The sequence below is a fragment of the Mauremys mutica genome, chromosome 2 (assembly GCF_020497125.1).
Source record: "Mauremys mutica isolate MM-2020 ecotype Southern chromosome 2, ASM2049712v1, whole genome shotgun sequence".
Classification (NCBI taxonomy): Eukaryota; Metazoa; Chordata; order Testudines; family Geoemydidae; genus Mauremys; species Mauremys mutica.
Window position 1 is genome coordinate 108,411,581 of NC_059073.1, and position 21,508 is coordinate 108,433,088.

Genomic DNA, 21,508 nt, shown 5'->3' on the forward strand with positions numbered 1-21,508 from the left:
AGTCGAATTTGTGTATCCATACTAAATACACGAATTCGAATTTCTGAGTCCACATTCACGGGGCCCGCGTCGACTTTGGAAGCGGTGCACTGTGGGAAGCTATCCCACAGTTCCCGCACTCCCCGCTGCCCATTGGAATGCTGGGTAGAGCCCCCAATGCCTGCTGGGGGAAAAAATGTGCCGAGGGTGGTTTTGGGTAACTGTCATTATTGAACCGTCACTCCCACCCTCTCTCCCTGAAAGCGCTGGCGGGAAATCTGTTACCGACCTTCTCTGGTCAGTTACAGCGCGGACGCCACAGCACTGCGAGCATGGAGCCCGCTGCGATCATCGCTGCACTTATGGCCGTTGTCAACTCCTCGCACCTTATCGTCCACCTCTTCCACAGTCAGCTGCTGAGAAATCGGGCGAGGAGGCTCCGGCAGCGCGGTGAGGACAGGAAGTCACAGAATGGCGCAGACCTCTCACAAAGCAGGGTACGCCGCGCCGTGGAGATCATGGTGGCAATGGGTCAAGTTCATGGTGTGGAACGGCGATTCTGGGCCCGGGAAACCAGCACGGACTGGTGGGACCGCATAGTGCTGCAGGTCTGGGATGAATCACAGTGGCTGCGAAACTTCAGGATGCCTAAGGGCACTTTCCTTGAACTCTGTGACTTGCTGGCCCCTGCCCTGAAGCGCCAGGACACCCGGATGCGAGCAGCCCTGAGTGTGCAGAAGCGAGTGGCCATAGCCCTCTGGAAACTTGCAACGCCAGACAGCTACCGGTCAGTAGCGAACCACTTTGGCGTGGGCAAATCTACCGTGGGGGTTGCTGTGATGCAAGTAGCCCACGCAATCGTTGAGCAACTGCTCTCAAAGGTAGTGACTCTCGGAAACGTCCAGGACATCATACATGGCTTCGCCGCGATGGGATTCCCAAACTGCGGTGGGGCTATAGATGGGACTCACATCCCTATCCTGGCACCAGCCCACCAGGCCAGCGAGTACATTAACCGAAAGGGCTACTTTTCAATGGTGCTGCAAGCACTGGTGGACCATAGGGGACGTTTTACCAACATCTTCGTTGGGTGGGCGGGCAAGATTCATGACGCGCGTGTGTTCAGGAACTCTGGTCTGTTTAGACGACTCCAGGCAGGAACTTTCTTCCCGGACCACAAAATAACGGTTGGGGATGTGCAGATGCCTACAGTGATCCTCGGGGACCCAGCCTACCCGCTAATGCCCTGGCTCATGAAGCCCTATACAGGCGCCTTGGACAGTGAGAAGGAACTCTTCAACTACCGGCTGAGCAAGTGCAGAATGGTGGTGGAGTGTGCTTTCGGACGTCTTAAGGGGAGGTGGCGGAGCTTACTGACTCGCTCGGACATCAGCGAAAAGAATATCCCCGTAGTTATTGCTGCTTGCTGTGTGCTCCACAATGTCTGTGAGAGCAAGGGCGAGACCTTTTTGGCCGGATGGGAGGTTGAGGCAAATCGCCTGGCTGCTGTTTACGCTCAGCCAGACACCCGTGCCGAAAAACTATCCCAGCGGGAAGCGCTGTGTATCCGGGAGGCTTTGAAAGCAAGTTTCCTCGGAGAGCAGGGTAACCTATGACTCTACACTTGATTTTAAGAGAAGCTGATCCTGGGCCTGTGTCTCTATGTGTTGAGTGAGATCTGCGGTTACATACCCCGTTCTCCAAGTTTCCCCCACTTCCAAAACACGTTTTTAAACATATTAAATGGAACAGTTATTTTTAATAAATCTTTCCTTTACTTTGCATTTCTGTTCAGGGTTTGAAACATGGACGCATACTGTGCTGGGTACGGTGTGCACTGATGTACAGACCGCTTGTATAATACAGGACGGACATCCTCCTGCTCCTACATAGGTCTCTGGGGTGGGGGACGGTTTCAAGTGGTTGTGCATGTAGGGGTGGGTTTGCAGGAAGGGGTGAGTGGTGCCGTCTTTGCATACGGAATTGGATGCAGGCTCTGGGCTGTGGGTTTGGGCGTAGGAAGGGGTGAGGGGTGTGGGGGAAGGGTGAGTATCTGTCCGTGGATGAGGGCTCTTGTTGGGGCTCAGGGCAGCGGAGAGGATTGCGCCTACGGTGGAAGTGCATGGTAAGGGCAGCATGCCTTAACATTAGGGGGTGGCAGGCGCTAGGACCGTGGACAAGCGTACACATCACAGAATGACCCGGGGCAGCATACACCACACAGAGGGACCCTGGTGACTACTGAATGCAGTCTGTGTGTGCCCTGCAGTTGATCCTGCCCCCAATAGTCTGTACCCTGCTAATGTAGGCTATCCCGTGCAATTATAAATCCCCTGCCCCCCCCCCACATACACAGTCTTCTGACACCAAAGACGTGACGGAAAGAGTGAACAACAACAAACAGCTTTTATTAATCTACTACATAGTGGGGTGATGAAACTTGGATTTGGGACTGGGGTGATCCTGTAAGGGAAGCGCTTCTAAACAGTTATAGCGTCAGAGGTGTGTGGAACATTAGCGCTCAGCTGTGGTGCAGTGACAGTTCTCACGGCCCCTACCGCCCCTCCGTCTTGTAATTTTCGGTGAGGGGGGGACAGGACTTCTTGGCGTTGGAGGGTGGTTGCAGATACAGTGCAGGGGGGCTCTCTCCTCCTGCCTGCGGTCCTGCAGAACATCAACAAGGCGCCGGAGCGTGTCCGTTTGCTCCCTCATTAGCCCAAGCAGCGTTTGAGTCGCCTGATGGTCTTCCTGCCGCCACCTATCCTCCCGTTCGATGTGTGTGCGACGCTGTTGAGAGAGGGTCTCCCTCCACTGTCTCTGCTCTGCCGCCTCGCCTCTGGAGCAGGCCATCAGTTCCGCGAACATCTCGTCCCTAGTCTTTTTCTTTCGCCGCCTAATCTGAGCCAGCCTCTGCGAGGGGGATGCCGGGGCAGTCCGGGAAAGATCAGAAGCTGTGTGATGGGAAACAGTAAATGATTTCCTTGAACAGATACATGTTTGCGAACAGTGAACACAGTCTAGTCAGTTTCTCTGAACAAGACCATACAGGGCACCAAGTCTCACAAGATCTCAGGAAAAGTTCGAGATTTCGGAGTACGCTCTCATTGGCGGCGCCATTGCACAGGAGAGCGGACAAGTGGGGAGAGACAGCTGAATCCGTCTTGCAGACAGTCCTGGTAAGCCTTAAAGTAGATCATGCTTATCAGTTAGTGGATAGCTGTGCTCTCCTGCTAAAGGCAATCTGGAAAGCAGAAAGGCTGAGCCTTTTCCAGCCCCTCCCGCCAGTGCACGGGAAAGATCAATGTCTGCTTGTTCTCTGTGGCCTCCAGCACGTGGCTGTTAAGCGAGGGTCGTTGTTATGCAACCTAATTGTAAATCGTTAACAATAGTAACAATACACTAATTGCCCGACTTAGATGCAGCCTGTCCAGACCGACATCACCCTGAGGCGGGTCACTCGCAGTCAGAGAGAGCGGATGCTACTGCATATGGTCCTGCACAGACCAGGACCATATGCAGCAATGCTGGTGGAGGCGATGATTCCTCTCTACATTAGGATCTCCTGGCGCGGAAGAGTGTGCTTCCATGGAGCACCGAATAAGGCACCTCTCCCCAGGAACCTCCTGCGGAGGCTTTTCGAGCTGCTCTCTGAGAGCTTTGTTGAACTGTCCCAAGAGGATTATTGTTCAATCCCTATATGTGTGGACCTACTATTTATATAGTTTGACATGTAAAATTTTGTATATAGTATTTCTATTTTTTCTATACCCGTTTTTTAAAAAATAAAAGTTTCCATGTTTATAGCACTTACCGCCTGATCCTTCCCCTGATTCTGAGTCCGGGTTAACGGGCGGGGAGGGTTGGTAGGGGATCTCTGTGAGGGTGATGAAGAGATCCTGGCTGTCAGGGCAAGCGGTATTGTGTTCGCTGTCGCCTGCGCCGTCCTCCACAAACCCTTCCTCATCTTCCCCATTGGCGAACATCGCCGAGGAACTGTCCAGGTACACTATGCCATCCTCAGAGTCCACGGTCACTGGTGGGGCAGTGGTGGCAGACCCACCGAGAATGGCATGCAGTGCCTCGTAGAAGCGGCATGTCTGGGGCTGTGCTCCGGAGCGTCCGTTTGCCGCTCTGACTTTTTGGTAACCTTGTCTCAGGTCCTTGACTTTCACGCGGCACTGCATCGCATCCCCGCTGTATCCTTTCTCTATCATTGCTTTAGAGACCTTCTCAAAGGTCTTTGCATTCCGATTGTTGGAGCGCAGCTCCGACAGCACAGACTCCTCGCCCCACACAGCGATCAGATCCAGGACTTCCTGGTCTGTCCATGCTGGGGACCTCTTTCTATTCTTGGATTGGCCGGACTCCTCTGCTGGAGAGCTCTGCATCGTTGCAGGTGCTGCGGAGCTCGCCCCGATGTCCAGCCAGGACGTCAGATTCAAAGTGCCCAGACAGGAAAAGGAATTCAAATTTTCCCGGGTCATTTCCTGTGTGGTTGGTCAGAGAATCCAAGCTCGGACTGCTGTCCAGAGCGTCAACAGAGTGGTGCACTGTGGGATAGCTCCCGGAGCTACTAAGTTCGATTAGCATCCACACCTAGCCTAATTCGAGCTAGCCATGTCGAATTTAGCGCTACTCCACCTGTCGAGGTGGAGTACCAAATTCGAACTAAAGAGCCCTCTAGTTCGAATTAAATGGTGTGGACGGTTGAGCGGTTAGTTTGAATTAACGCTGCTAAATTCGAATTAAAGTCCTAGTGTAGACCAGGCCTTACATTAAGACTAACAAATAACAGAGAAAAAGAACTAACTGACTGTACAGGGAGATCGTGAAAATACTTTCCTATAAAGGGCTGCTCAATGTGCAGTGTAAGTAAACTGAAAAAATATTGCATATATAGTACTACTAGATGTTACTTGTAGTAATAGTAGGTAAAAGACTCAGATTTTTACATACAACATTTATAATAGTTTTTTAGCAGACAGAATGTGTCACATTTTACATCCTTTGGATAATGAAGAATATCACAGCATCACTCCAAATGTCTGTCGGGTGCTAATACTGCTCAACTTTGAGGATCTCTCATTATTAAGTGTCTGTTACCCCAGGTTACATACATTAAACCCCTATTTGCACTGCTAAGAATGCTTTATACTTGTGAAAGGATAGTTCTTGGGATTGATGCTCTTCATCAGTCAGGAGTTGTAAAAAGAAATGTCACTGAGATATAAAAAAAATAGTTATTTCTATATCCGAGTGACATGGACTCTCATTCCACAGGATCATACCATTGCAAAACACACTAGGTTCTGCACAATATTGAAAGTGGTAAAGACTGATTACCCTACCCTACTTGATATTATATTGTCACTGTTCAAAAGGTACAGGTGAAAATTTTCCATCAAACTATCTTTGGATAGATAGTTGGGTTTTTGACTACATTACATTTTTAAAATAAACTGTTTGCTTTCACATAATATTTCAAGTATTTTTCCATATCTCAATTTGCATTTTACTTGCACTTTAGATTCTGTTTGTTATCTTCAGAGTATCTAATGCTGACATAGCTAGCTGTTTAATTCTGTGTAATTAATGTATTTGCATATAGGAATCTAAAAATAAAATTAAACCAAATAATCTGTAAATGTTCAGCCAGGGATATGAAGAGCAGCTACATGGCACCAACTGTTTTTAATGCATTAACATTTCATTTCAGAAAATCTCCTTTAAAGAGTTACTGCCAAAAACTTTAATCTCCAGATTTATTTGTGTAAAATAGCTTTTTGATGAAGCAAGTCCTGTTTTACTTTTTGCTAATATACCACTTCATTGTTATGGAATTAAAAATAAACCATACATTTTGGGAGGAGGTAGGGGACCAAAACCAATATTTTATTTTTATTCTCCCTGTTTGCTATGCATTTTTATTCCTAGCACTGTGTGGGAATTTTTGATGCTGTTCCACAAAGATGCTTTGGTATAATAAGGCATTAATTTAAATAGAATTTCATAAATAAAACCGTCCTAGTTTGTTTCATTTAAAAAAATCAGTACTTGCCTAGGGGAAAGGGACAAAATTGGTAAGGAAAGATATTTATGGCTCAGCTCCTGCAAATGCACTCATCAGAGCCTACCTTTTCAGTTTTCTGAGAGCTTAAGAGAGGAAGCTATTTTATATTTTGTTTAATTAATTAATTGTATTCCACTAGAGCACCCATCCAGATCAGGGCTGCCTAGTGCTAAATGTTGACCAAGGAGCTTACTGGTGGCTTCACAAGCAGCTCTTGGCTACCATCAGGGTAAGGGAAGCTCTTTTTCTAAAGGCAACTGCCACTGCCTTGCCTCTTCTTGTTGTGCTGAGGAGGGTGAGAAAACATCTGCCCTCCCCATCAGTTCTGCCTCTTCCTAAGCCGCCTTAGAAAGAAGATGGAACTGGTCAGGCACCCTTATCCCTCAGCACAAAAGAAACACAAGAACGGCCATACTGGGTCTGACCAGTGGTCCATGTAGCCCAGTATCTTGCCTGCTCCAAATGGGCAATACCAAAGCTTCAGGGGAAGTGTACAGAACAGGGAGGGCAGTTGGAGTGCCCCAAGCCTGTCTTCTCTTCTTGGCTTTTGGTAGTCAAGGATTTAGGGTAGCCCCTAAGCATGGGGTTGAATTCCTGACCATCTTGGCTAATAGCCAAGGAGGTATCCTCCATGAATTTATTTAGTTCTTTTTTGAACCCAGTTATACTTTTGGCCATCCCAACATCCCATGGCAATGAGTTCCGCAGATTAACATACTTCCTCTTGTTTACTTTGTATTAAATCTGCTGCCTATTAATTTCATTGAGTGATCCATGGTTTTTGTATTGTGGGAAGGGGAATATAACACTTCTCTATTGATTTTTTTTCCACACTAGTCATGATTTTATAGACCTCTATCATATCCTCCCCTTAGTTGTCCCTTTTCTAAACAGAACAGCCGTAATCTTTTTAGTCTCTCCTCATATGGAAGCTGCTCTATATTTTGGATCTTCTTTGTTGCCCTCCTCCTAACCTTTTCCAGTTCCACTATATCCTTTTTGAGATGGGGTGACTAAAAGTGGACACAGTATTCGAAGTGTGAGTGCACTCTGGATTTATATAGTGGCATTATGATATTTTCTGTCTTATTTTCTATCCCTTTCGTAATAGTTCCTAACATTCTCCTAGCCTTTTTGATCTCTGCTGTGTAATGAGTGGATGTTTTCAGAGAACTATCCAAAGTGACACCAAGATCTCTTTCTTGAGTGGTAACAGCTAATTTAGAATACATCATTATATATGTGTAATTGGGATTATTTTTTCTAACGTTCATTACTTTGCACTAATCAGTATTGAATTTCATCTGCCATTTTGTTGCCCAGTCACCCACTTTTGTGAGACCCCTCTGTAACTCTTTTCAGTCAGCCTTGAGCCATGTCTACACTACCACTTATGTCAGCAAAACTTGTCACTCAGGGGTGTGAAAAAACACCCCGCTGAGCGACATAAATTACGCCAGCATAAGTAGTAGTGTGCACTGCGCTGTGTCAGCAGGAGAGTGCTCATTGGGGATGATTGACACGGCTTTCTCTTTAGAACTAAATTCAGTTTTTTAAAATAGACCAGAAACATGACAGTATTTCCTGTTGTATCCTTGCTGTGACAAGGAATTTTCCAAATTTCCAGTTGATGAATTTTGTTGGTAAAAATTTGGTGAAAATGACAGGGCAAGAAGTTTTTTATGTGGATCAGGATTCCTATTCATGCACCAACTGCTGTCTCCCTCCTTCTCCTTCCCCACCATTTTCTCATTTATCCCGATAGATAAATAACAAGACATCTGCCATATCCCAGCATTGTGGTAGCTCCCCTGTGCTTAAGGGTGAAGCTAGCTTCCTATCAAAAATCAAATTTTCAACATCCCTTAATTTCCCCAGTAACAAGGCAGACCCCCAGAATTGTCACATGGAGGTTTTTCTGGGAAGTTTTGCGAAAAAAAGTCTGAAGAACAGTTTTATGGCATCAGATTCTCAACAATATTAGCTAGACTCAGTAGTGGAGGTGAAGGAGAATGCAAAGGAGCCAGCTGTGGCTCCGTGATTCTGGGGCAAATTGTATGCCAGGCTCAGAGCTGCTGTAAATTACACTGGCAGGCCCCTTATGGGCTTTTATTCCAACACAGACAAAATATACCTTCATTCCTGTTACTGCTGTACTGATGGGAAAAATACTGTAGTGTAAAAACATTTTACCTTGACTCAAGCTACAACCTTGATGCAACATATTTCCCAGGTCTCTTTCTGTCCTCCAGTTCTTTTGGCAGTAGAATTCATTTTAAAGGAATACGTTCCTTTTGTAGTTAAAATGATCTACAGTAGAGGTGTATCTCAAATGAGGTGTTAAACTGTCTAATCTCTGGAGGGAAAGTGAGTCAACATAGTTACCGTTTGATTATTATGAATAAAGCCTAATTGTTTGTAATGAACAAACAGGGCAATCATCAAGTGATCCATTCCCATACCTGTCATCCCATCTCAGGCCTGGTCTACACTGGGGGAGGGAGGGATCGACCTAAGATACGCAACTTCAGTTACGAGAATAGCATAGACTTCAGCGTATTCTCGTAGCTGAAGTTGATGTATTTTAGTTCAACTTACCTTGCGTCCTCACGGCGCGGGGTCAATTGCCACGGCTCCCTTGTTGACTTTGCTACTGCCTCTCACCGAGCTGGAGTTCAGCAGTCAACGGGAGAGGGATCGGGGATCGATTTATCGTGTCTACACTACCTGCGATAAATTGATCCCCGATAGATTGATCGCTACCTGCCGATCCGGCGGGTAGTGTAGACGTATCCTCAGCTTCTGGCAAGGATACCCAGAGCATGGGGTTGCATCCCTGACCACCTTGATGGACCTATCCTCCATGAACATATCTAATTCTTTTTTTAACCCAGTTATACTTTTGGCCTTCATAACATCCTCAGGCAACGAATTCCACAGGCTGACTGTGTCTTTTGTGAAGAAGTGCTTCCTTATTTTTTTTTTTAAGCCTGCTGCCTATTAATTTCATTGGGTGACCCCTGGTTCTTTTGTTATGTGAAGGGGTAAATAACACTCCCTATTCACTTTCTCCACACCATTCATGGTTTTATAGACTTCTATCATATTCCTCCTCAGTCATCTCTTTTCTAACATGAATAGTCCCCATTGTTTTAATCTCTCCTCATATGGAAGTTGTTCCATACCCCTAATCATTTTTGTTGCCTTTGTACCTTTTTAAATTATGATATATCGTTTTTGAGATGGGGTGACCAGAGCTGCATGCAGTATTTGCAACTCCTATAGGTGACAGTTTCTTTTAAACTTTATTTGATTCTGAAAAATACACTCAATTGAAAAAGAAAAGATATTTTATGGAGGACAGAGATTTGAACATACTGAAGTAAACATCATGTTACTGTGAAAACAGAGAGTCACAAGCCCTTATTTGAATGAGAGTATGTACTATAATATTAAAGAACCAGTTTGCTGTTACTGAGAAGTGCAAATGAAGATTATAAGTGTTCTTATGGAATGACATCTATTATCGAGAGTTTTTAGGTGGTCTTAAAAGTGTTAAGGCCCATTACTGATCATATTGTTATATTTGTCCTTAAAAGCTAATAGACAGATTTTTTTCTAAACAGCAACAACCTTCAGTTGTCTTATCCACTGATCAGTTTTTGACATGGATTTCTGGAACAAGGTGACCACATGGCAAGCTGTGAGACTGTTTATTATTATCATTATTATTTGTATTATAATAGCATATTTTTGTTGTGTGTATTTTAAAAAGACTTTTACAGGCACATAAGAAAATGGCATGTCAATATATACTGGAGCATAGAGAGAGAGGTACACAAACTCGTATTTTAGGGTTTGTGTATGGCGTAGGCAGATGTGTAGTAGGTTGGGGAAGAATCTTTCTGCCCAGGTATTATTATGTGGGTGGATGGATGGGCATGTCCTATCTGGGTGAGGTAATGTGGTTTTAATTCTGGGCTGTTACCATTTGTCCTTGTCTCTTATATGTTAAAAGTAGAGTACTGGCTAGAGCCCAGTGATCTTCAAACAGTCCCTAGGATTTTCAGATTCTGTCAGGGATTTATTTCATCCCTTTAATTTCTTGTATTTCATAGACTCATAGTTTTAAAGGCTGGAAAGGACCATCTAGTCTGATCTCCGGCACATCACACACCATAGAACCTCACCCACTCACACATCTGATAGGCCCATAACCTCTGGCTGAGTTAGTGAAGTCCTCAGATCTTGATTTAAAGACTTCAAGTTACAGAGAATCCACCATTTACTCCAGTTCAAACCGACAAGTGACCCGTGCCCCATGCTGCACAGCTCAGTTGTAGGTTCTCGTTTTGTCAGCCATAGTATAATGATGCATTTACTTTCAGTAGCTGTTAATATTTTGAGCAAGTATCGTTCTTTGTCATTATGGATATTTGGAGGTGTGTCCATTAGGACATAATAGTTTGAGTTTTTGATTGAAATATATGTCAAAAGATTTCTTTGAGCTTTCACGTGTGTGACCAGAATGTGTGGGTCTGTGGGCAGGTCCAGAAGGTGTGTGTGTGGTGGCCAATATGCCCACATCTTCTCCAGCAGAGGTTAGTAATTGCTAGAGTGTAAAAGAAGCATTTTATATCTTTCCACTGGAATTTTCTCCAAAGCACAGTGAGGAGGTATGTGTATAGGTATTCTGGAGGATGTCTGCCATTCCCTGTCATATCCTGGATTTCTGCTTCCTGTTTTTCATTGATATGTTGTGACTTAATTATTTCTGAATCACTAAGGGTTACATAACGTTTAACAATTAATTCTCTGGATCTACCTGTCTGAGCCTTTTTGGTGCCTCTTTCAGAATAGACAGTAGTGATGGTACAATATGTCTTCCTAGTCTGCACTGGACTGTAAGTAGTGTTTGTAACTGGATGAATTTGTAATCATTTGATTTTGGGAGCTGATGTTGAGAGCTCAATTTCTCATATGATTAATTCCTTAATGCTGGGTAGACTTTTTGTTATGACATATCGTGTAAATCAGAGGCAGGCAACCTACAGCACATGTGCCAAAGGCGGCACGCGAGCTGATTTTCAGTGGCACTCACACTGCTCGGTCCTGGCCACCGGTCCGGGGGGCTCTGCATTTTAATTTAATTTTAAATGAAGCTTCTTAAACATCTTAAAAACCTTATTTACTCTACATACAACAATAGTTTAGTTATATATTATAGACTTATAGAAAGAGACCTTCTAACAACGTTAAAATGTATTACTGGCACACGAAACCTTAAATTAGAGTGAATAAACTCCACTTCTGAAAGGTTGCCGACTCCTGGTGTAAATCAGTATGAAAAATACTTGTAATAAATTCCAGTATTCATGCTTTTTGTACTTACTGGAAGTTTTGTATTTTGGGTTACCTGACAAATAGTTCCTACACCTAACCACTGAGAAAAAGTTGCTGTTACGTAGACACTGTGAGTGGACTGTTGATTTAGTTCTTAGATTTTTAGCTATTGATCACTGAAAATTAATTCCCATTTCTTCAGTAAAGGAAAAATAATGTGAGGGACTTCTGAAAACAGCTGAGAAATGGTTGAACTATCCCATTTTTCAGTGCTCTCAAAATGCAGCTGAAGATGGGATTGGCTTTGCCAGGCCAAACTAATCCTCACGGAAGTAAAATTTTCCTGATTTTTAGCAATAAGCAATCACAGCTCCTGTTATAAAAATAGCATACACAAAATATTGCTGTATGCTTGGAAGCAGTTTAATTGTTTGCATGATGTCCATTCATACTGCCATACAAATATGCCAGATAAGACCCTGTAAGTGTTCTTTATTGCTCCACATCTTAAAAACTTGATTTCTTTCGCAATTTGCTTCAGGGGCTGAGTATGGAATTCCTCATATTCTGAAGCGGGATATAATTAACTGTATTAAAAACGTTGCTGCTGATATAACATACAGTATGAAATTGTCAAAATATAGGGTACAGATGCCAAAGTTTTGATTTAGCTTTCTATCCATGATCGTGTAGAGCTTGCAAACGAAACATTTGATATGTTTCTTAAACCTCTGGAGCAACATCTTTACAAGTTAAATTTTGCATGACATTGTTTGGTAGTTAGTATCCTGGTAACGTAATTAGCACAACAAGACATACAAACATAGTTACTATTCCGAGTGTTCATAATCAAACTAATACCAGTAGGAATCAGTATGGAATTGACCAGACGGTATCTTTTGGTTTGTACGTACTGCTAATTGGGATTATGTATTTTGGAACGCTAATCATTCAGTTGCCATGTGCATTAGCAGTGTATATGGAAGAGATTATCTTAATTTTTATAATTGCATGTACCTTTGTAATGAGCTTATTTACGGACTGGTCCAGAGCCCTTTGAAGTCAACGGAAAGACTCCCATTGACTTAAATGGGCTTTGGATCAAGCCCATGGAGATTTTAGGTTTTGTATTGGGTTTAACATAAGGGTAGCTAATTAGTCTCTTCTAGGTAACTAATGTGGCTGATGTTTTCAAGGAAGCGAACTATACTTTCATTTTTTTGGGTCCAGTTCTGCAGTCTTTAATGAGGTACAACTCCAGTTGCTGCATGTAAGTATAAATACTGGCATTTTCTGTAAGCAGCATTGCCTTCCCCAAGTGTTCAAAAATCACAAATCAGGTCCAAAAAAAAAAAGGATTAAAAATCAAGAAATTTTCAAAATAATACTTTAAAAAAAATGTGCTTTCTTGTTTTTGAACCGTTATGGTCCGCATCTTCAAGCTTTTCTCTGCAGCCTTGGGGGGCAAAGACCTTTTATTTTATCTTACATGAAGCTCAAACCTGAGGGCGTCAGAGATGAAAAGGGTGAGACAGCAAATACGCTGTGTAGAAAGCACCCCCAGTCTGTCTATTCATTTTGAACGAGGAGAAAAATCTGAGTGAAGTTGCTGAGCCCCTTCTGCCCCTTCCTCATAACAGACCCTTCCCATGTATTTAGTTTCTGATGAGGTTTCTCCAGGTGATTATCTATATTATTATTTAAGCACCGACAGTGAACTTGATGCTGGACAAAACAGAGACATGAAATCAGATCCTCAGCTGATGTAAATCAGTACAACTATGCTGAAGCCAATGAAGCTACCCTGGTTTATGCCATCTGAAGATCTGGCCCGTAATCTCCGCCTTGAGGTGTTTACAGTGATACATGTTGAATATAATAGAATTTTCCCTCCAGAACTTGCATACATGGGGCCAGATACGCCCACATAGGCAGAAAGGGTACAAACGACAATGCTCTTCTATTGATATAGGCAGCTGCTGTGGAGTAAGATTTACTCTGGAGGTGAGCGGGAGCCTTCTTATGGTTTTCAATGGAAGAGGGCAGCTTTAAATGCTTGTGGGGGCTCTTTAGGAGCCTTGTAAGAGGCTGCCTGGAAGATTTGCTGAATCAGCAAATACATATTGGCCTGGCACTGCCTCTTTCCTGCTCAGTTATGCTCAATAGGGATTGTGCTGGTTGACGGGAGAGAAGATTGTGTGTAAGCTGCCAAATGCCAGACTATCCCTGGAAGCTGAGAGAACCCAGTTAATATGGCCCATGGATGTTAAGTGTGTCTTTGTAGAGCTAGCAGCTCTAGACATCTCTAGGAGTACTTTATTTCCACACCAATAGAGGTAGGCCTCTAGCTAAAGAGAAAGAAATTGTGGCCAGGTCCACTGGTACATTGTGGTTGCTTTGCACCATCCAGTGATGTAATACAGCCATAAACCTAGTTTATTTGGTCGGTCACTGCTTTGGGTCAGTGGAATGGTACCAAACATTTAGAACATGCTGGTGAATCTGGCCCTATATCTTTAAGAAGCATACATAAAGAACACCAGTAATAAAAATCTTATTTATGTGGTGGATAAAATTGTTTCATGTGCTGTGATAGCTTTTAAAATAAAAGAAAATAAAGGCAACATTTATCTTTTTTTTCTTTGCTTTTGACCATTGAACCGTGAACCTACTTTCATTTGCATCACAAGCTTTGAACATCCAGGATGATGTATGTTAATTGGGTTTCGGTTCTTTTGACCCCAGCTCTGCCCTTAGGGAAAGCAAACATTTGTTCTCAATTTTCCTGGGGTTAACAAACTGGCCTTTGTAACAAACTGGCCAAGCTATGGCTCATTATATGAGCTGATAAGTTTGGTATGCAACACTGTGTTGAAATCTTTCAAATTTCAAAAGGTTTAGCTATATAGTAACATAAGTAATGTGACAGATGCTAGTTTTGCCATAGACGTATTGTAATACTTACTGCAGTAGCAGTGGGCCAGATCCTTCGCTGGTGTAAATTGGAATAGCGCTATCAACTTTAATGAAGCTACACTGATTTACACCAGCTGAGAATGTGGCCCAAAGAATGGCTTTATACATACACGCGTGTATGTGAGGGAAGGCTTGAAGCTGTTCAGGTGAGCCCCTTTGCTTTTGAACAGGACAAGGCAGCAGACCAGTTTAGTCATGTCATATTTTAGCGAGAGATTAAATGAATTCCATCAGCGTTGCAATCAGTGCAGGTGCCTCCAGACTTTCATCCTTCGGCATGGATTTCAGATCGCAGATGTGCAGTCAAGTTTGTTGCTTTCTGGAAGGAGAAGACAAGCTAAGAAGAATGCTTTCATTCTATTTTTAACTCTCCTCAAGGTGATGAAAGTTGCCTAGATTTTAGTCTCAATCAATCTTCCTAATGTACCAGACTCAGTTCCCCTCTTCCCCTCACAGTAATCCATTGCTTCTCATGTCTGATTAAATATTGGCGTGTGCCACCACAGACTACAATGGTAATAGTATGTAATTTTCAAGTATTAAGAGCTTAATTCTGCAAAGTTGTTGAGCACCTTCTACAAAGTCCTGTATACGCTCAGCCCAGTAGAAGCTTAAGTACTTTGCTAGACTGGGGCCTAAGTTTCTTATTTGTAACTAGACTGACCTCTCTTTGTGTGGGAAAGGGGAGAAGAGAAGGAGGAAAGTGAAGTCATATAATGTACCATTCATATATTCTAAAACTATAAGTATGGTAATCAACACAAAAGCTTACATGTTAATTATCACAAAGAGAAATATACCATTTGCTACATCTTTGGTTTTATGGCTCTGGCTGTGAGAGGCGCAGTTTGTAGCAAGCATAGTTCTGATCCCAGAGTAAACAGGGTCTTCTGTTGATTCAAATGTCACTCTTAGGTACTTTTTTCTTTACCTGTTAATGGTTAATACACTCATGAAAGTCTTGGAATGTGTCTGAGAGTCCCAAGCCAATATAGCCTGTGCCCCTGCAGTGTTGCTGAAAGTCTTCATAGCAGAAACTGTACTCAATTGTGATTTCAGCTTGCGCCATTGAATTGCATACTGCTCGGGTTGCCTGAACAATGTGGTGCTATTGCAGACTTCACTTTCACAAGTGGTGCTCAACCCAGTGTTGTCAATTTCTCATTTTCATGAGCAATAAATTGATGGTTAACATAGTTCTAATGCTAGTGTTAAACTAATGCTTCAGTCCCTCACCTTCAAGAGCACAAGATCACTCTCTGTTAAAACTTAAAAACCAAAATAGACTTAGAAAGTGTTTTATGCTTAATTTTTGTCTGACAGATAGAAACGTATGTTTATTATAGATAATTTGATTGTATATATGAGTTAATTATTTAATTGCTAAACATATTGTGTTTTTTTTTCTGCCAACAGTTAACAGTGGAAGATGTAAGTACAAGTATTAGCGAGCAGTGTGTGTATGTGTATATTGTTGCCAAATTTTATGAATATTTAACAAATACCTGTAAGGACTATAGTATAAGGATAAATAATGTATAGAATGTTTGTTATAGAATGACAATAATTTTTATTTATCATGCTTTTATTAGAAGTTTAATGCACATGCTGGTTGGGATTTTCAAAGGGGCTTAAGGGAGTTAGGAACCCTACTCCATTGAAATTAATGGGATTTAGGTGCTTCCTCACATAGAAATCCCAGCCTTAGTACCCTAGGTTTTGCTATGAGCTTCAGTCATGCTGCAAAAAGTGAGGATGAAAGTTTGGCTTAAATATACACACTTTAGAGGCCTCAGAATCATTGTTCTGTGAATGCTTCAATTTCAGAAGCCATGACCACCTGGGGCTGTGATCTCATCAGATTTCAGAAGCTAAGCTGAGTTGGGTTTAGTTAGTAGTTGTATGGGAGACCTCCAAGAAAATCTCAGTGTGCTATAGAAAGTCATTCTGCTGATTTAGTAGTAGTACTCTTCTGACTGAGTCAGTAATGAACAAATATGGCATTAGAGGGAACTGAACAGCAGTGTTGGAGATGCCATCTTTTTAGATGAAATAACATAGACATCCATGATGGTTGTAAGCATTAGAGATACCATGCTGTATTTCACAAGACTACTGGGGTTGGTTCCTATAGACTGACAAATTCTAATTTAAGTAATAACATAAAATTGCCCCTGAAGTTTAAGTTGGATACAGTGCTCTTTGCTTCCTTTCTTAAAATTGTACAGTCCTGCTGTGTGCTATCATGTAACACGATAAACTGGGACCTCACACAAATAAGAAATTATTACCCAGGCAGTTTTCACCAGGTGGCAGGTGGAAACTGCCTTGAAATGGCCCATTTGAAAGAAATTGAAGGAGCTTGGATATGAAAGCATAAGAGGGCCAGATTCTCATGGAAGTCAATAATACTGTGCTGATTAAAGTGAAATTAAACTACCGTACATTAGAGGATTTAGGTTCTAGTGTTGCTGGCTTCTTAACATAAGTGCAAATATTTACCCAAGGCTTCACTTGGGTTAATATGTAACTTGGTAGCCCCAGAGGGGTCAGACTATTCCAGACACCATGCCATTGTGGTCTCTCCTACAAAGGAAATACGAGCACATCAATGTATGCTTTAAACAAACACTGAGCCAGATATTCAGCTGGTGTAAATTGGCATAGCTCCATTGACTTCAATGGAATTGCACTGTTTTACACCAGCTGAGCACCCAGCCTCTTATTTAGGGTGACCAGACAGCAAGTGTGAAAAATCAGGACAGGGGTGGGTGGGGTGGAATAGGAGCTATATAAGAAAAAGACCCAAAAATCGGGACATCTGGTCACCCTACTCTTATTTATGTGTTTTGTGTATTTAAAATATATTGCTCTCTTAGAAAATACAGCTCTTTTCATACCCAGAGATGGCTTAGCAACAGCTAGGCAGAAGTCGGTCTAACGTGTGAACTGATAGCTGTTAGGGAAATGTGAAACAGAAAACCACATTTCTCTCATTTACACATTGCTTATGAGGCTTTAAATGTCTGTAATGCTATATACACTGTGCTTTGTTTAAAATGGTAGCACTGTAGTGAGCATGCTTATGTGGCTACATATTTACTGACTTGAAAACTTCTGGTGTGCAAAACTCAGGTGCAGAACTCCACAGTGTTTCAACTAGTGTTTCTTTTTGTGGTTTATTCTTTTCTCCTATCTTTCTCCTGTACCTATTCCACATATACAGAGAAAGATTGTGCTTGGTCTTTGGGCACGTGCACAGTGTGGAGATGGGTGCAAAGAGTGTTTCTTGCCTTTTGCCACCTGAACCAGGGTCAGGCATAATTGTAGTAGTGACCTTGAAGGGGTAGCCACCCCAAAGAGGGTAGGGGAAGACCTGGCCAGACCTGCCAATACAGCATAACTGTCCACATAAGGGTGAGAGAGAATCCTAGGAGCAATGCAGCAGATCTGTTCCCATTGTACAGTGGGGAATGCCAAAGGGACTTCCTATAGAGCAGTGCAGTTCTGTTCTGCCCCCAAAAAGGTCCAGTGCTTGTTAGACCCAATCTGGGACACCGTGTGCAGTATTGTCAATTACTAAAGCTTCTACTACGGCAAATATTTATGTGCCATTAGAGTGGGTTAATGTTGCTCTGGAAACCTTAACATTTTCCACTTTCTGATTTTTGTGTGTGGACTTAAACTGGCAACCTTTAATGTTGTGCTAATGTAGCTTTTTTGCCTTTAATATAAGGCACGTTTGGTTCTAACAAACGTGGAGAACTGTGTAGGGTTTTATTTTGTTCTTACTTGTGCTACTTTTGGAGTAAAAAGGAAAAATATAATGGCTTTACCCAAACTGTTCCCATCTTGCATTCCCTAATGATTTGCTCATTTAAAAATGGGGCGATCTTGTTTTCTAGATAGACGAGAGAAGGCTGCTGGGAATAAAATGGCTTTGTTTAGAGGGTAACCCAAAAGACAGATTTGCAGGCTGAAGCCAGAGTGTCTATTATTGGCAGAAATACAAACCTTTCAATAATAAATGAGCCGTTAGCAGCTGTAATACTGTATCTGTCCTCAGGGGCCAAGTACAACAACATAGTGGCCTACTGAGGAACTTGGCTAGAAATTTATGGTTTCATCAGCTTGCAGAAACAACTACAGTAATTAATTGGACACACCAGGGAATAACCTAAATGGCTTGTTCTTTGTGATTAGAGAGCACTTCTTTAACTAGCTCTCCCATGAAGTGTGGGTCACTGAAGTCTGGGTGGAACAAAGTATATTGAAGAATTTAGTTTTGGTAGATTATTTAATGTTTGCAGTATATATATGATGTTAATGGGCCCAATCATATAGTTCTTGCCCGCAGAAACTTTCGTTAAGGTAGACGGGAGGCTGTGAGTGCTTGTCAGATGCAGGAGTCAGCCCTGAAAATGTTGAACAGCCATTAGAAAAGGTGTGTAGGTGTTACATGATGGGAAGGGTTTGGTGTGATGAGGGGAAACAAGCTGATGGAAGTGGATACACCCAGTTTTTTGTTTCTTAAAATCTAAATAATAAATATATGTTCTTAAATAGTTTCCGCTTTTTTAGCAAGTGAATAGGCTACACCTGTGCTTAGCTTGCATCTCATCATAAGTAGTAGTAACTGTTCAAAGCATTCACTAATAAGTTTTTGAAGCTTTTAAAGTTAAATCTTTAAACTTGACGCATGAAATGTTAGCCACTCAGATCTCATTAATGGTCAAGGAATTGTGCTGCTAGAGCCTTGAAAGTCCAGTTGGGATTGTAACCTTGGGGAAATGTTTTCGAAGTTGGTTACAAATTTGCACCTGCAAAATGGGTGTGCACGCACACAGTTCTCATTTATGTTCAGAAATAGGGTAAATGTATAATTACCCCATTGTTAGAAAGTCAAAAGGCTCATAGGTACAATGCCTAGGGCCTTTGAAAAAATGACCTCTAAAGTCCATTGAAAGGAAGCAGTCTATAAAGATTTTTTTAAAATATACTCTCTTCAGAAAGCTTAATTACTTTCTGTGCTGTTTTTTGTACCTTTGTAGTTTTGAACGTCTAGCTGAAGGTCAAATGGGATCACTGGGTTAATTTAATTAAAAAGAAAGAAGAAACTTTCATATGCATCCATGTTTTGGGATGTAGAGGCAGTGGACAGCCAATACCAAAAGTGAATGATTTCATAATATAAGGCCAGAGAACTACACATCGGAAAGTCTGTTCATGCTGATGTGCCTGGGGGAGGTAGCCTCTTCTGGGAAGTAGTATGGATTAGTGAATAGAGCACTGGACTGGCACTCAGGAGACTTGGATTCTGTTCCTGGCTCTGTCAGAGGTTACTGGATGGTGTTGGGCAAATCACTTCACCTATCTGTGCCTCAGTTTGTAAAATGGGGATAATGACACAGCCTTCCTTTATAAAGCGCTTTGAGGAATATTGATGAGAAGTTCTATATAAAAGTATTATTATTATTTTATTATGTTTGAAAAGTGGTTGTGTCTCCATCTGCTTCTTCTGGTGCTTTTGAAGATTCTTGAAATGCATTTCTTGCTGGCCTTGTGTTCAATGCGGGAAATCTGTTCCAGAATCTAAAAGGAAATATAACGAGTAGGGTGTTGAAAGGCCACATTACTGGGGAAGAAGGAGGGAAATCCTACAAAAAAGCCCCTTCGTGTGGAACATCTTTCTCTATTCCCCAGCACCCAGGGATGTTGCTGGTTAGGATAGTTAGTAGTGACCTAAGGATCACGTTTGGAGAATCTGGAACCAAAGGATCAAATCAGTCTTTAGGTAGACAAGTACTGTTAAGTACTGAAGCCAGTCTGCTTTATGCTGTAGATTGGACTGACAGCCCCAGCATTGGTTGGGAGTGGAATATGCTCTGCATCAGTTGTTCTTTGAACACAGCCCAAGATCTGGGTCTAAATATTCAGACTAGTGAATACTAAAGTATGATTATTGTCAGCCTAGCCCTTAGCAGCATGCTTTTCAAAATGTTTCCTTGCTTCTTGGCTTTGAAGCTCTTTGCTACACTGGTTACATTGGTAAATGATCCTTTGACACTGACAGCAGCTACAGGAACATCTTCAAAATATTCCCAATTTGGCTCCCTTTTGCAATCTGGAGACATGGCAAATTTCCCTCCTCCGCCAAAAGCCTAGTATGGTAAAAGACTGATATAGTAACACTGTAAAAATGAACCTTAAAATGTTTTTCTTTAAAACTGACGCCAAAAATTACCAAGATCCTTCATAATTTGGCAGCCTCTACAAAATCTCTGTGCTCCAACTATGCCAATTACAAACAATGTCACAACAATCGTTGTCTCTCCCTGCCCAGGCTAGTAATGTAGAAGAGTGCCAGGATTTCCCAAAGTCCCAGGGTCTAATTTAAAGCCCATTGAAGTTCATGGGAAGGTTTCTACTAGGGTTGCTACCTCTAAGGTACAAAAAACCACGACATCTGGGAGCATCCTGAGCCCATAAAACTGGACAGCTGGCAGTGTACCCTGAACACCGTTACAGATTTCCGAGGACAGCTATCTCAAAAAAGGGACAACCCTGGGAAAACTGGGACATGTGGCAACCCTTGTTCTCACTGACTTCAATGGGATTTAGAGCAGACATTAAGGCACACACTGGTTTACAGACAGATAGTACAGACGAACAAAACAGACTTCAAAGAGATATCCTCGACCACCTCAGTAAATGGCTTTAGTGAAGAGGAGATCCACAGGAGTTCCAGGAATCCAACTCCCAGCCCGCTCCACAGGCACTTCTGGAGTCTAGGGCTGCACTAACCTCCTCAGCCATTCCATCTGTTCCCCTGCTGAGAGTATAGCCAAAAGCTTCCCGCACACTGGGGCTCAGCTAGTTCCCACAGATTGCAGCTACCCTGTGCCAAAGGAATGCCGGCCCATCTCGTGGAATCCCAAAATCCTGCCAGACCTGAGCAGAGGGCCTGCTTTGCTTGAGTGGACAGGGAGTATGTTTGATCCTGAAAATGCACAGTTAGTAGTGAGTTTAGTACTCACTACTGTGAACTACTTCAGTGGGCCTGCTCACGGTAGTAAGCGCTAATCTCAGTAGTGTTGGCAGGATCTGCCCCTTGACCAATAGTCATCTGACAGTCCCAGG

The 21,508-nt window shown here is 42.6% G+C and overlaps 1 protein-coding gene across 9 annotated transcripts in view; it reads left to right on the plus strand.

Moving 5' to 3' along the window:
- Positions 1–21,508, plus strand: part of DCDC2 (doublecortin domain containing 2) — a 123,979-nt gene that overhangs the window by 25,688 nt on the left and 76,783 nt on the right. For 7 of the 9 annotated variants that reach the window (XM_045002842.1, XM_045002843.1, XM_045002839.1 and 4 more), the window contains 3 exons: positions 9,676–9,734; positions 12,623–12,662; positions 15,785–15,799. The exons of 1 other annotated variant lie outside the window; for it this stretch is intronic. In XM_045002842.1, the coding sequence (XP_044858777.1) occupies positions 9,676–9,734; positions 12,623–12,662; positions 15,785–15,799 (114 nt within the window). The remainder of the gene's footprint in view (positions 1–9,675; positions 9,735–12,622; positions 12,663–15,784; positions 15,800–21,508) is intronic. One more of the 9 variants, XM_045002847.1, reaches the window with a different exon arrangement.